This window comes from Rhopalosiphum maidis, chromosome 4 (genome assembly GCF_003676215.2).
Source record: "Rhopalosiphum maidis isolate BTI-1 chromosome 4, ASM367621v3, whole genome shotgun sequence".
Lineage (NCBI taxonomy): Eukaryota > Metazoa > Arthropoda > Insecta > Hemiptera > Aphididae > Rhopalosiphum > Rhopalosiphum maidis.
In genome coordinates this window covers 13,402,658-13,418,954 of record NC_040880.1, presented here as the reverse complement: position 1 = coordinate 13,418,954, position 16,297 = coordinate 13,402,658, and the positions used below count along the sequence as shown (strand labels likewise).

The window sequence follows — 16,297 nt, the reverse complement described above, 5'->3', positions numbered from 1 at the left end:
TTATTATATAAATTGACAGTAATTTTGCAAAAAACCAAAAAATATTAAAATCAAAATTACTTTTAATTTTAAAGTAATAAATTATTATCTCAAATAATACTATCCTCTTGTAATTTGTGCCAGTCAAAACTGATGTCATTCACAACTCCAAAATTCAACAAGAATTTCATTAATCATACATTTTACAAAAATTCTTACAATATTTGAACAAGCTATGAGTGAGTATACTAGGATATCGTCTTAACTCATAAGTATATATTGTTTATATAATTTGCATAATTATAACAAATGCATTCAAGCATAATAACTGTTTTTAATCATGGTAACAAAATTGAATATTATTCATGCATATTTTTGTTTCTAAAATAAATAATACATTAAAAATAAATTAAATAATCAATTGTTTGATAGTTGTACATAGTATTTAATAATTATAGTTTAAAGCATACTTTTTAAATAGTGCAAACAGCTTTTCAAATATATTAAATTAATATTTTAATTGTTATTAGTGCTTCTTAAATAAATTGATGATAAATTACTTAATTTGATTTTTACTAGATAGATTATAGTAATTATTGTTTTATATCATAAAGTTGTGTGTGTATATATATATCACATTTACATGAATTTAAATAAATTTGACTGCTAACACAATATAAACAATATACTATACAGTCCATAAATAGATAACAATATAACTATAATACACAATTAACAAATATAATAATAATAATAATAATAATAATAATAATAATAATAATAATAATAGTAATAATAATCATAATGGAAAATACATAATTGCATTACATAAAGCGCTTTAATCAAGATTACCTGTATAACTGAGCTCTGTAAGTTGTTTTATTACAAATAGTTATTATACCATATAAATAAGTAAGGTCATTGGTATAGCCACGTTATAATACTGTTGAACTATTTCTTAAAATATAGATTCTGCTGATCTTGATAAATGAATTGGATGTGATGGACTACGAGCTAAACGTTTACGTGGCAATCGTTCAAGGGTTTTAAGCATTTGAGCAAAATCTGGTCTTTTTTCTGGGTTAAACGACCAACAAGTCATTAATATATCCTAAATTTTTTTTTTTTATCAATAAATATTGTAAATAATAATCTAATTATCTAAATTTAAATAAGAATTTTTACTTTGACATCACCAGATGCTTCTAAATTGGCTAATCTTTGTTTCATACCACGTCCAATGTTCCAAATAATAACTTCTGGACTAGCTGATTTAAATGGCCATTCACCACATAATAGTTCATACCAAACGGTTCTATTAAATAAGCATACTTATAGTACAAATAAACATAATAAATAGGTATAATATATTATTTTGAAATTAAATATCAATTTTATAAAAACAGTTTTACTATTAGTATTTGCTAAATCTATTATCATCAATTGCATACACATAGTATTACTAATTTTACTAATTAACTTAATACTATATAACTACTTGTTATTCTTTATTGAAAGTTAAAAATTTAGTAATTACCCAAAAGCATAAACATCTGATGCTTTACTAAATGGCAAATCTTCTTCCTCAGGTCTTTGATGAACACGCAAATTACGGACTAGTTCTGGTGCCAAATAACATAACCAGCCTGGCGGCACAATTAGGCCATCTTGGGTTCTATAACCATTGAATTAGTAGACATTAATATTTTTTCAACATTTTAACTATTTATAATTACCTGTTGCGAAAACATAATCTAGTAACACTGAATAAACCAAAATCAGTAATTATAACTTTCCCATTTTCTAAGAATATATTTTTACTTCTAAGGTCTTTATGTATGATACCTTTTGCATGTAAATATCCCATACCCTATAGAGCAAATAAAATAAAATATTTTGTTAGTTTGAATAAAGGAATTAATTATATCAACTTGCCTGTGATATTTGTTGAGCAACCATTGTGGTGCGACTCATATTAAATTTATCTTTGAGCACATGAATATGTCTGTACAATGTCATACCATTTGCAAGACTTGTTACAATAGCTAATCTAGGGAGCTTCATACAGGCACCCATAAATAAAATAAGATTTTCATGACGAGTTTTACGAAAGGTAGCCACCTAAAATAGTTTCTGTGTTTAGAATTTCAATTTAATACAAAAAAAAGTTTCAAGTACTTACTTCAGCTTTGAATGCTTCTAATGTTTTTTCATAATCTAAGTAGTCCATATTTATTACTTTGATAGCAACTGGCCCGTGCCAATTTCCACTATATACAGTACCAAAATGCCCTTCCCCTAATTTGTCACACATATTTAATTCGTCCCAAGGTATATCCCATTCTTGAAGAGATAACTACAAAAATTTAAAAATTTTTAATTTTTTCAAAAGCAAAACAATTTTTAATTCTTTTTTATTCAACAGTTAATGATTATATTATTTATTTCTCAAATAGGAAGTATAAGAATCCACATGTGTTATCACCATCCAACAAATATACACCATACCAAATTTGCTATCAGTAGAGCTGATTTTGTACTATTAACTTTAATTAAGAGCAAATATACACATTATCTATCCTAAATATCAGAATATAATCTAGGGCATCTCATAGGCTTTTATTGTCATTATCGTTTTAAAATGAGATGGAATTGTAAAATATTACAACGTTAAAATGCTTACACTTTGCACATCTCATTGAAAGTGTCCATGACCTTCAACATTTACTTTTTCATTACCCATACCTAAACCCTACATGCCTAATTTTACTCAATTTCCTAAGTGCCTTAAATATAAATCTTAACCTTTCATCCATTTTCAATAGATTTTCAGTTTTGGAACCTGATTTTGTGATCTATAAATCCTGCTTTTTCTATTGTATTTTTTGTTTAATTGTGTTTATTTTAAATAAATTATGCAATTGTCAAGCTAAATAGTTTTGTACTGAAAGCTAATAAAAAAAATAATGTTTATAACTCATTGTAAAACTACGATACTAATAAAACCATGAAACCATAGATTATATTCTTACCTTAAAGTTTGATAATAGGTAAATTTATCCTAATATTAAAGATAACAGCATAAAATGGATTCTGATAAATGCAAATTTGTAATGATTTATGTAATTAAAATGGAAACAATTTTTTTTTTTTAATTTTTCTGCACAGATTCACAAAATATTTAATTATCAAATTTATAAAAGAAAAAAAAATATACAGTATACATTTAAATTACTTTTTAAGTCTACAAACAACAACAAGCATTAGATATTTTGTTAAAAATTAACTCACGCTATTTTGTCTTGGCCAACCTCTTGTTTCCATTTCATCGGTATCCCAATTTTGAGCTTCGGAAGAATCCATTCTAATTGATGTTTGTTCTGAATCTGTACTTCCACACCTTGATGATTCAGTAAATCTAGATTGGTTTTTCTAAAATCATTTATTATAACAACACTTATTAGTAATATAATAAATAAACATTAAGCTTTAAAAATACTTGTAATTCTTGTGAATAAATGGGTGCGTCAGGATAGTTGAATTTTTCATTAGTAATAGCTGGTGTTGGTAAAGAAGAAACATGTATTTGTCTGGGATTGTTTAGAGCAGGACTTGAAGGTGTTGAACTATTTGTACTAGATGGGGCAGAACTCGATTCAGCTCCACCACTTTTAGACTAAAAACAAAATCAGAAACAAAAAAATATACATCTATATATTGACAGATTGATATTTTTATTATGTTTTCTATATAATTATTTATACAGCAGAGCCTCGGTAGTCCGGAAGAATTCAGACAGAGCATCCAGATTACCGGAGGTTTTTAAGATTACCTACTCAAATGACTAAGATTTTTATTTTTATTTCTGCTACTTTTATATTTATTACACTTTAGGTAAAGTTAGGTAAGGTAACCTAACCTAACCTGTGTCAATAAAAATGACAACGTTGTTTTTGTCAATAACAATATTTTATAGATTAATTGGGTTAGAAGAATTCCAAATAAACTACATAAGTTCATTGTATTTAAGAACAAATAGATTTATATGTTGTCGGATTACTGCGTTCACCTGATTATTGGGGGTTCAGACTATCGAGGCTCTACTGTATTTCAATAATATATAGAAATATATATCCGGGTTATATTACTCATTCTACTTACAGAAACTGGTATTGAATTTATAGATGGTATTCTGGTTTTTCTCTTTGATAATAACGAAGAAGAAGTCTTGTGTGAAGTAGGGCGATTAAAATTAGGAGAGTGATTAGCTGATGAACTAATTAGCTCTGTATAACATAAAAAGATTATAGAACATGTACAAATTAGTTAAATATAGTATAATTTACCATCAAAAGTTGAGTCATTGTCATCTGTTGCAGCATTTTTTGTACAATGTAATGGAACTTTTGACAAACAGCCCTTATGATATCGAAATTTACAAATTTTACACTTAACACCTAAGATTAATTTTAGTAAATAAAATTAAATAATTTAATTTCAGGTTTAATATAAAAAAAAAAAACATACCCACAAATACTCGTACAGAACACTGTTCACAATAACCTAGCATAGGGAGTAAATTTGAAAAATTATGACCAGTTTTAACACAAATATCAGGAACTAAAGGTTTTGGAGACTGTGGTGTTGTTAATCCATTAGAAAAAACTACATCAGGATTTAAATTCCGTCGACTTTTTGGTGATGTTAAAATAGAAATAGGACTATCACTGGTTCCTATAAATAAAATATAATTAATTTTAGTATTAATAATAAAATATTTGTATATTACATTAAGCATTTGTAAATTACAGAATTTTAATCTATTTAGTATTTTAATATCCATATAATTGAATAGTTATAATGCTATATATAATAACTATTTGTATAATAGAATACCAAAAATCAATATAAAATTCTTCTGATAAAAAGGTCAGTCAATACTGGTGAACATTTAATGAAGTTAAAATATAAATATTTAAATATTTCCATTTTTTAAAGATATTGATAGTTTTATATAAAGTAAAATATTCTGAAATTTTAATCTGGAATATTACATTAAGTTATGTTGATGGCATAACATAAGCATTAAACATTTTCAATACTGTCTTATGAAGAAGGAGGTAAGTCAAAGTGCTATATGGAAAAAGTTACTGTAGACATGAATGGTTTGTTGTTTGTTTATATAGAAAAAACCTGATAATAAACATTTGTTTAAATAATAATTTATTAACTTTAAAACACAATTAGAACTCAAGTTTGAAAGTTAGATTGATTCTCATAGAAAGTTATAATTATTGAATTAAGTCTCTTTACAATTGAGGTGGCGGAAAGTGCTCATAAAAAGAAATAATTTAAAATTAATGTGACTAAAAATAATTTCTAGTTTGAATGATTTAAAATTATTCAAATATTTTAGTAGTTATCTAAATTGAAATTAATTGTATTAAAAATTATTAAAAATAATAAATCTAAAGTAAAATAATATTAACTGAAGGAATAATTGATTAATAACAGATATTGGATCCCTGATGATAACAAATAAACATATAAAAGTTAGAAAAGTAAGAAATTTCTTATTTATGTACCATTAAAAATAATAATTTATAACATATAATATAATATTATTTACTTACTATGATTATGATTAAATAAAGTAGGGGTTATAGGTGGAGTGTAATGATTTAAATGAGCATTTCTAGGGCGACAAGATGAAGAAGGAGAATGACCTTGGACAGATGATGGAGAATGTCCAGCTTGTTCACAACGAACTTCATATTGTCGATACCAAGAATCCCAATACAATGTAATTTTACATTTTTCTCGAGTTCTGTTTCCAACCCTTATAGTTTCTAAAACAAAAAAGAAACAAAAAAAAAATTGCAATTGCATTAAATGTAAAGACATTAATAATATTATAATATATCATGTGACATTTGTGTTTATTATAATAATTATTATATATTATTATTAATTATTATAATAATATAAACTAAATTATCATTATTTTCTAAAAATAGGTAATTTATGCATAGTATTTCTTCTAAAAATTAAATCTGACATTATTTCAGTATTTTTTACCCAATGACACTGAACTTGGGGTTGTAGTCTGGTTATGACCAGACCAAATTTTTAGAGATGGTAGGTGTGGTATACGAGTAATAAATTAATTTATCCTATAAATAGTATATATCACAATAATATCATTAATATTGGGGTGGGGTGGATGGCAACATTTAAATAGGGTGGCTATTGACCAGACCATTCAAAATTTTATTCTGCGCCACTGTTTGTACCAATACTAATTGACAACTAACTAACTACTTATAAGTCTTACAACTACTTATTGCTTAAAAAAATAATTAAATTGAGAAGACAATTGTCACAAGATTCATCTTATATCATAATTTATTAATATTTTCTGATTATTATATGAATAGTAATTTGAGTATATATTCTCAGTAACTTTAAAACCAGTTTATTTATCTGTAATCTACTTTCAGTCCTTAAGCCTAATTTTAATTGTAGCTATTCGCTAATTTAGAAGAAAAACCATTAAAATTTACATATTTTGAGTAAGGTAATTTTATATAGGATATTAGTTTTTTTTTATCGGTATTCTTAAATCTTCATTGACAGATCTAAAGGATTAAAATGGGTTAAGTCAGTCAAGTTTTTTCTTGAAGGTGTTAAAATAAATATAACAGTTATGTAAATATTACAGTAAAATTAAATGTTTCCAACACCATTCCTGAAAATTTTAAAAAAAACTTTTTATGTAGATAAAAAACAAAAAATTAAAAAAATATATTTTAGCAAAATGTATTAATGTTTTTATATATTTTAAAATCAAATAAACTTTTCCATAGCCCTTGGGATAACTTTTTTTGGACTAGATAATTCTAAAATTAAATCATTAGCTAAATCTTTATAAATTAAAAATTATTAAAAGATCTTATGCTAAGTAATATTATACAAATTGTATTCAAAAAAATAATTAATATTTGTAGATTGATCCAATAAACCGATATCAAAGTACCAACAAAAAAAATACTAGCCTGAATCGAACAAAAACAATTTTATACTATGTTGGAAAAGATACTTAGAGACTATGAAACACAACAGACTAAGGTACAATATATATATATATTAAATATATTTATTATGCTTTTTCTTTGTACAAAATAATATACATTTATAAATTAATTTAATGTAAAAATTAAAATAATTGTACTTCTTAAATTAAATTTGTTAAAATAATCATCTTTAGTAATATTAGTTGTGGTAAAAAAAGAATTTGTTTAAGTAATGTATTGATACATATGCATCTAGTAGTATCAGCTAATATGAACCAATATCATATTTATTTGTAAATTATAATTATAGTTTGGTTGATGAACATTTTTACTGTATGAGTAATTGCAGAAGTACATCAAAGAACAAATTGTATTTAGTCAAAAGTAAAAAAAGCAAGTTTCTCTATCAATTATTGATATATTTTCTAAGCTATTTATCTGATATAAATTATAATTAGGTTTATGTATATATTAGATTAAAAGTATTTCAAAAATAAAATAAATTAATTATAAAAATATTATAAATCTTTAAAAATCATGTCTATGTTTGAAATATGACAAATATTATAATTTAAGAGATCACATACCACTATATTTTTTCAAATTATAAGATGCTCTAGTTAATCTTCTAAGTTCTTCATCTTTGAGAGAGTATTCTGGAAGAATTGATTTCAATTCATTCTCAGACTTTAACAATAATGCTTCAATAGAATTAATATTTTCAGATATTCTCTAAAAAAATATAATTATAAATAAATAAGTTTGTAATTATTGTTTAGCATTAAAAGTAAATTTGATACATACTTGAACAGAAAGTGTACTAAGTCCTACAACTTCCAGCCATTGATTTATAGAAGGGGAGTTTCTTAGTTTTTGACAATCAAACCGCCCTGGATTTTTATGCCTATTATTCAACTGCACTGAAAACAACTTCACTAATTTACCCTAGATGAAGATTGAGAACATATAAATAAACAAATTTTGTATTAAAAATAAATAGGGTGCCATTGCTTACTTCTAAAGTTCTAATTTCATGTTGAGTAAGTTCTGCGCGAGTCTCGCATAGATTCCTTAAGCTGATCAACATTTGTGATGAAATGTCGATGACTTTTTGTATCACTTCGGGTTCATCGCACATCAACTGCCTATCAAACTCCTCTTCCGCCATTCCATCATACGGTTATTCCACAATATACATCCTGGGGTCTACGTGAATATCTTTCACTCAGCGTCTAATCGTAATTTACTAAGAACAAAAAATGTACACAAGAGAAGAGCTGGATCGCTATCACGGAAACAGGTCAGAAAAGTCAGATAAAACATTTTTTTTTCGGTATCTTCATCATAATTCAAGGACATTTCATTATTTAGGTTACCGCGGTTATGACAATAAACCAAACTTTATTCGTCAGTAATTATTATTATTATTACTATTACTATTGTTTACTATTATTATTACTACTATCGTTTACTAATATTATTATTATAAAAATCATAGACCATAATATTTATGTTTACGAAATGTTGAAGTACAACTGTACAAATTATACATTCACTTTACTCTAATCTATATTCTATAGGCCTACAACCCAGTGCCCCTGTATATAATATTTCATAACTTCATAACATTTAATAGTTTGTGAAAGGTGTGCATAGAACATCAACAATTTTAATTAAAATTGGAAAGTCGATTTTAAATAGTTCAGGAAACTAAATTTGAAAAAATCAATACTAGGATTAATAATATTATTTTTCTAGAAACACAGAATATTGATAAACATAATATTATTCATATATACATCAATATCAAATATATACATATATATTATTATGTAAACGTGTTATCGTTAATCGTGGGAACACTACGAACTAAACTATTGTAAAATGTAAGGGTGTTTGGTTGACTTGCAGGTATTTAGTACTTACTTTTTAAGCTGTTTAGTTCGCTTAAAATGTTACGTTTGATAAACATACGGGGTGTCCCACGGATTTTTAGTTTACATTTAAAAAAAAAAAAAAACATTTATTTAAGTCAAATGGCTGATTTTTTTAAATATCAATATTCTCGTTAAGTAAATTACAATTTAGTTTATGTAAAACAAAAAAAAAAATAGTTAGATTTTAACATACACCTATTTAAAAATGTTCATATAAAGTACTTTTAAAAAAAATTATATTTTTTGAAATTATAATTTTTCTAACATAAAACTAGATCGTAATTTACATTAATTTATATTATTATTTACATTTAATTTATATTGATTTTTGAATTGGCTATTTTGAATATTTTGGAAATTTTTAAGATTTTTATTTTTAGTATTAATAAATAAAAAATAAAAACTGTATACTAAAAATGTAATGCAAGTGCCTATGAATTATATTTAAAAAAAATTTTATAAAAATATTAATTAGAACAAAAGTGATTTCATTATTTCATTTGACAGATCTCCATGGGAGTGGTGGGACACCTTGTATATTATTAATTATAAGTTATAATATTAAAAAAAATTTACTATAATTTTAAAATTATAAAATAAATTCTATTTTGGAGTCAAATTTATGGTTTCAGTTTGACTATCCGTGTCTCATTCAACATTCTTTAAATAAATACATTCTATCAACCGCGGTTATTTATTCTATAAAAATTAAAAAGCATAATAAATTTTGGATTGTTAACTGTTGTAGAAAAAATTTTTTTTAATACATTTTCGCAAGTTTATTGACGGATAATTGTGGGTATTTTAAGGTACTTATGAAGGAAGAGATTCGTTTGTTATAAGCTACAGAACTCCAGTTATAAGTGTAAGGCTCTGTGCCGTAAAAACCAGGTGTGCAGTGTGCACCGCATACGGGCCCGGGGCCACAGGTCTCATACTATATTGCAGGACCTCAAAAAAATGTATAATACGGCCATATAGGACCTCTAGATTTTAGTTTGTACACAGGCCTAAAGTAATCTAGTTACGGCACTGGTAAGTGGTAAGACTACTAGGACTAATAAACTGGAAGGCATGGATAAGATGTGTGTAGATGGTTTTGCGTGATCTAAAATTTGAATACCAATTATAATATCAGAAAACCAGTCTAGTTTTACTATGGCTTTATACATTAGTTGAAATTTGGATTTAAGAAGTGGTTTAAGTAGACCGAGTCGTGTATTTTCCTGCTTACGTTTGGACTTGGTATAATAGGCCTACACGAGGCGTTTATTGAGAGTGATTCCTAAAAATTTAGTCGAGAGATAGATTAGAATTGGCTTGTTGTTTATTTGGAGTTTAGCGCATTCGTTACGACTTAAGGAAAAGTTTATTAGCATTTGCACTGATTTGTCTTCATTGATTTTTATTTTTTAGCCTAGAAATTTATTTTATTTATGTGTGGCTGAAGGGTGTAGACTGCTGATCTTTTTCTGACGCTTAAATAGTATTGTCTGTAAATATGGCCAGTAGGGTTTTATTAGAAGTTGGTTTATTAGATGTGAAAACATTATATATAATAGGTGTGAGAGGTCACTACTTATTCATATAGGTTTAGTATGAGTGAGAATGGGGTATTTCAAATGTCCTGTTTTCTAAATATGATTTTTAAGTTAAATGATAAGGAGTAGAAAGCGTTACAATTTATAAAGGAGATATTATTATTTCCTATCACACAAGACTGAAAGCTTGGGCAATATCTAAGAATACTCCGGGATTGTTTAATTTCTAAGGAAGTATTAGTAATTTTGTCTGTAATACGACTGACACGGTGGATTTGATGAACTGTATTGTGATAAAACATACATCTAGACTTGTGAATCTATAACAATATTCTTCAAACACAAAGGGTGGTCTCATAAATGCATCACCTGATGTTATTTATTTGTGCAAACTAGCTAAATCAGTATTTAGAATAATTAAACAAACTGACAATTTAAATAAAAAAAATATTATGGAGATATAAGTCATCAAATTTTTACGCAATATGAACAAATCAGTTTTTAAAAGTTTACATGATCATATGTTTGATGAAGATGCTCAAAAAAATCGTAAAATATCATTAGTCAAAATTATTATTGCCAATTATTTAAAAATAACACTTCATCATAAAGCAGATTCAATTAATGATTTACAAAATAATAAACGTGTTCGTAGTGTATTAAAGAAAAAGATTTTATTTTCCAATCAATAAAATTAATTGTATTTTATATATAAATTGTAAATAATGAATAAGTTGCTATAATTTAAAAAATAATTTGATTTTTAAGCTTTAAAAATAGAATAAAATAAATTATTTTATTTTATTTATGTTTTATATTAACATCAAAATTGACTAGAGAATTTAGATAATAGATTTTTATTTGTATTGTATGCATTTTAATTTTTTACTGATTTATTAAACTATAATTCAAGTGTAGGCACAAAATATATTCAATGGACGTTTAATTAAAAATATAAATTCTTTTATACCTAAGCAATAAGCATTAGAAGATATTTATGTATATTTTTAACACTTAATAGTTTTTAAAATATACTTAGATATCTTATATACTAAGATCATATTATTTAGATCTTAAAATGACATAAATATAATTGTACTATTTCATGATTTTAAGTCCTATGTATAAATCTGAGTCCTTAAATCTAGAATTTGTATTAGATAAAAATATATTAATTATAAATATATCATAGTAAGGAAATAGGAATAGGAATAAAAATTCAAAAGTCAATGATTTATTGGGATAGCCGCAATACTATCTACAGTCCAGCCGGCATTATTGCCCAAACGTGACATCAAACATTACACGATGTTGGCGTCAAGATATTTACCGTATGCCGCGTCTATTAGTTTATATGGTTGAAGGTTCTGTGCTAGTGCTCTAGTGATACCATGTGATATTTACTTATTTTTAACATATGACTGATAATTCATGTTTTATCAAAACTTAAAATATTCCAAGACTGTGCTTAAAAGGTTACCGATGTTTGATAAGACAGAAATCATAAATTTTATTCTTAAGTTCAGGCTGAGGCTATTTCATGATATGATTCCTTCATCCTTGTAGCTATTTCGCTGTTTGCTATATTCAATTTAGTTATAATTACATTTTCTTGACAAATTCATTACGTTTATTGACATACATCAATAATTTTTTTTTTTAAAATGGCTGCTCGAGAAGCCTCTAAATGTGCAACTAAAGTAGTTAGACCATTATTATCATCAAATAAGTCAGAAGCCAAAAAAAGAGTTTTAAACTTATATAAAACATATTACAGGCAAATTCCTTTGATATGTAAGTAAACAGTTTAAATTTAATTTTAAACCTTTTTTACAAAATAAATGATTATTTTAGTGTTTGATCGTAATTTACCTGTTACAAAAGAAGAATGTCAAAAAAAGTTGAAAGAAGAATTCTTAAAAAATAAACATATATCTGATGTTAGAATCATTGATATGTTAGTTATTAAGGTATGTATAAATATATAAATATTGCTATAAATCACTAGATGAGGTATATTTTATGGTATCATGAAATAATTGTCTAGAACCAAACATCACAAACATATTTCCATTCAATTTCTGTTAGTAATAAATATGTTGATTTCATTTAATATTGTTCATACCATAAATTAATACCATACATATCTAGAATAAGCTATGAAAATCAACAAGGATTCAAAACTATTGTGGTAGAAAATCCAAGAGTAAAACTTCCTGGCTTTAAGTTACCAAGATAATAAATTTATTAAGAAAAATTGCATTTGCAATTATAGATTTAACAAACTTATTCATACATTTTTAATCTATTCTTAAAATTTATTTACCCTATTCTTGTATTTATTATCCATATATTTATTTAATTATGTTATTAATTTTTCAATCAATTCAAGATCATTATTTCTCAATAAAGTTTGATTATTATTTAATTTATATTTATAAAGTCATAAACTAATTTTAAATTAGTTCATAACAAATCACATATTATTGTTTGCCGAATTCCCTTCAAAATAAATATTTATTTTTTTTTCGCTTGGAGGGTGTCTAAATACCGTAGACACCCCCTCCCCCCCCAAAAAAAAATATGCCACTACATACATCAAGAGGTTCCAACCATTTTCCCCATCTTATTTTATTTTGGTTTAACAGAAACACTTGATCAAATTTTCAATAGCAATAAATCTTTTTGATATCATCAATTATTAAATCACATTTTGTACAAACATTCCGGACATAGAATATCATCATTTCCGTTTGTTATCTTCTTCATTACACTTTTATCTTTTGCTAAAGTTATTAAATTAGTATTACCTTCATGATTGTGACCTTAAAATTTATAATGATAGTTATTTATAAAATTATAAATTTTTTTTTTATATAAATAAGTCATAAGTTAATTAGGAAGGAAAATTTATTTTTAAATAATGTACTTGTTATTCTATTATATTTTTAATTATTTATGAAACTATTTTTCTTATAGCATCACTGGTATCGAATTTAACAAAAAGAATTCATAGTATTTTGTTTACAGTAGATATTTTATACCTGTATGATTTAAATTACATAAAAATTACTACTTTTAATTAAATAAATAAAAATGTTTCATTACAATATTTGATGAGTATATTATGAGCGTTGTGGTAGTAGATGTAAAACAGAAATATTGAAACCAATTATTAAATAAGTATATACCTATATTATCTGGACACTCCCCCAAAAAACATACAAAATACGCCACTGGATATATGATGTCAGAGTATCTTTTAGCACTTGATAGAATGACTTTTGTGTACATGCTTTACTTAGTAAGTGAACTAGTTAATAATTTCTAACTAGGTGTAGTATTCAGGATAAAAGGAATCTGTTTTCATGTATGTAGATTAAACAGCTAAATACTGTATCCTCATAAATAAGTAGAGTATGATATTCTGGTCCACCAGATTTTCTGGTAGTCATTGCCATTAACTGTTATTTCTGACCCTATTTTGCATACACAGTTGGATGCTTTTATTGGTAGAATGCACAATTATAATTAATTTATAGGCCGACTAATTCATTATTATGAATGTGTAATGTTACATAAAAGTAAATATAATTTAAAATGAAGTTTAATACATAAATAATAAACTAATATGTATAATTATAACCTAATTTATTTAAATTAATCAATTTTAAAATATAATGTGTACTTTTTTATTATTATTTTTTTTTAATATTTAAAGATCATTTTTGAATATATAATTATTTTTTCAATGTTTATTTGCAGGGTCAGATGCTGCTACAAGAAATTGTTACCAAATGGGCTCAAGACTGTCATGTAATGACATTATTTAAAGATACTGTTGAGCCAAAGCCAAATGATTTTTTGTCAAAATTTGTCAATAGTAATGACTCTCAATAGTAAAATTAACACAGCTTATCTATTTGTTAATATTTGATTCAAAGAATTACATATACTCATAGGAATATGAAACACAAATTGTGTATTATGTTGTAACATACAATATAAAAAGTAGATTATAATTAATAGTGTTTTCTTTAATTTTAAAAACATTCATAATTTAATAGTAAAACTAATTTTAGTATAAAATACTAATAATTACTACTGTAATTAGTAAATTTGTTTATATAAAATATGAATGCATAATATATCACATTGTAAGTTTAAAAATAATCCATTTTACTATGTTGTTTTTATTATTATATTAAGTAAATTAACTAGTACCTATTTTCAAATTTATAGGTAATAATATTGTCCAAAGCATTTTGTAGGTTTTTAATTTTGAAGTAAATACAAATATTTACAATTCATGTATTATGTTGCCCATTGCATATTTAAAATTAAATAGAATGATATATGATATTCAAAGAATGGAAGATTCAGATTATATGGTTTTAATTTTAAAGATCAATTTATAATTATAATAAATGTAATTTTATTACATAAGTACCATTAAAAAAAAAAAGTATTTAATTTCAGTAAATATCCAAAATACAGTAATTATCAACGCATTCAACAATAAGAGAACATAGGTTGATTAGAGATCCTCTAATAATATCTACTTTTACGTTAAACTCAGTTTCGGTGTGTAGAAGCCGCCTTTAAAGTCGTTGAGTGAAAATCGTTTCACCGGAAATTTGGTAGGGAATGGTGATCGGGTATTTAGAAATTGGTCACTAAAATTGTGATAAAGTCAATTACCGTATTTGTGAGGTTCAGTTTTGTTCTTCCTAATTCTACTCTTGGGCGGTTTAAGGTTTTCCTTCAGGTTTCTTCCTGGGGGCAGGTTTTGTACTGTTTTTTTCCATATTGGTTCATTTGATTTGCACTTATCTTTGAATACGTTCATCGGTTTTCGATTTTAGCCTTTTAGAGTTCCATCAGAATCCCAGTAAGGCAGTAGTACTGTGTTAAAGACTTTAATCTACTATTTTGTGTTATATATCCGTATAGAAGAAGCTTTCAGTTGGAATTGCATTTGTACCTTTTTTTTTCTGCTATTACTCGTCATCTAATATTTGGTGGACTTATACAGTTGAGTATCTATAATTTATTGGTGATTGTCGGTTTCAGATAACCAGTAATAACTTGCACTTTTTAATTTATTGCCACTTCTACTTTTTTAGCATGGGTCAATTGGGTCGATGACAATCCAGACTGGGCAGGCATATTCCAGTATTCCATGGCTACCTTTGCCTGCCCTATATATACCTCTGCGTATTCAGTCACTCAGTAATAATTTATTAATAATATTATTAATTATTAAATGTATTAATAAATCATTATGTACAAAAAAACTATCCTGAATAAAAACGATTTTTCAACCTATATATTACTATTATTACTAATTTTGTTTTATGATCTATTTATACATTTTTACTAAATACATTCCATTTGCAAATATTATTATGTGTATAAAGTATAATTAATAATATATAGGTATATTAAAATTTTCAAGTATCTGCGAATAAAAGTTTTAAATTACAACAAAATAACTACCTTTATAATATTGATATTCTTATACAAAATATCTTATAATTTGTTCAAATCTTAACTCAAAATGACTAAACAATTTTAATTATTTTTTAGATTTTGTCAAGCATCGTCTACATTTGTATAAAAATAATTAATTTTCATTAATTTTTTTCTCCTGTTATTAAAAAAAAAAACTCTTGAAACTATATTCTTAATCTCTCAAAGGTTCAAACTATTAACTAAATCTAAATTGCTACCAGAAACCACTAAAAATTATTAATATCTCAAAACT

At 25.2% G+C, this 16,297-nt stretch overlaps 2 protein-coding genes across 2 annotated transcripts; one reads left to right on the top strand and one right to left on the bottom strand.

The window, feature by feature from the left end:
- Positions 1 to 755: 755 nt before the first annotated feature.
- On the bottom strand, positions 756 to 8,358 carry LOC113561021 (kinase suppressor of Ras 1). The gene is made up of 15 exons (XM_026967194.2): positions 8,068 to 8,358; positions 7,857 to 7,997; positions 7,640 to 7,784; positions 5,613 to 5,828; positions 4,507 to 4,713; positions 4,326 to 4,436; positions 4,141 to 4,265; positions 3,479 to 3,655; positions 3,271 to 3,411; positions 2,162 to 2,335; positions 1,915 to 2,100; positions 1,716 to 1,849; positions 1,517 to 1,654; positions 1,165 to 1,294; positions 756 to 1,090 (listed from the first exon to the last, which is right to left on the bottom strand). Exons 1-15 carry the CDS (start codon positions 8,218 to 8,220, stop codon positions 938 to 940), a joined length of 2,331 nt encoding a protein of 776 aa, XP_026822995.1. The 5' UTR covers positions 8,221 to 8,358; the 3' UTR covers positions 756 to 937.
- Positions 8,359 to 12,022: 3,664 nt separating this feature from the next.
- Positions 12,023 to 14,571, top strand: LOC113549044 (NADH dehydrogenase [ubiquinone] 1 alpha subcomplex subunit 6). The gene is made up of 3 exons (XM_026950192.1): positions 12,023 to 12,324; positions 12,385 to 12,500; positions 14,296 to 14,571. Exons 1-3 carry the CDS (start codon positions 12,195 to 12,197, stop codon positions 14,428 to 14,430), a joined length of 381 nt encoding a protein of 126 aa, XP_026805993.1. The 5' UTR covers positions 12,023 to 12,194; the 3' UTR covers positions 14,431 to 14,571.
- Positions 14,572 to 16,297: the final 1,726 nt, after the last annotated feature.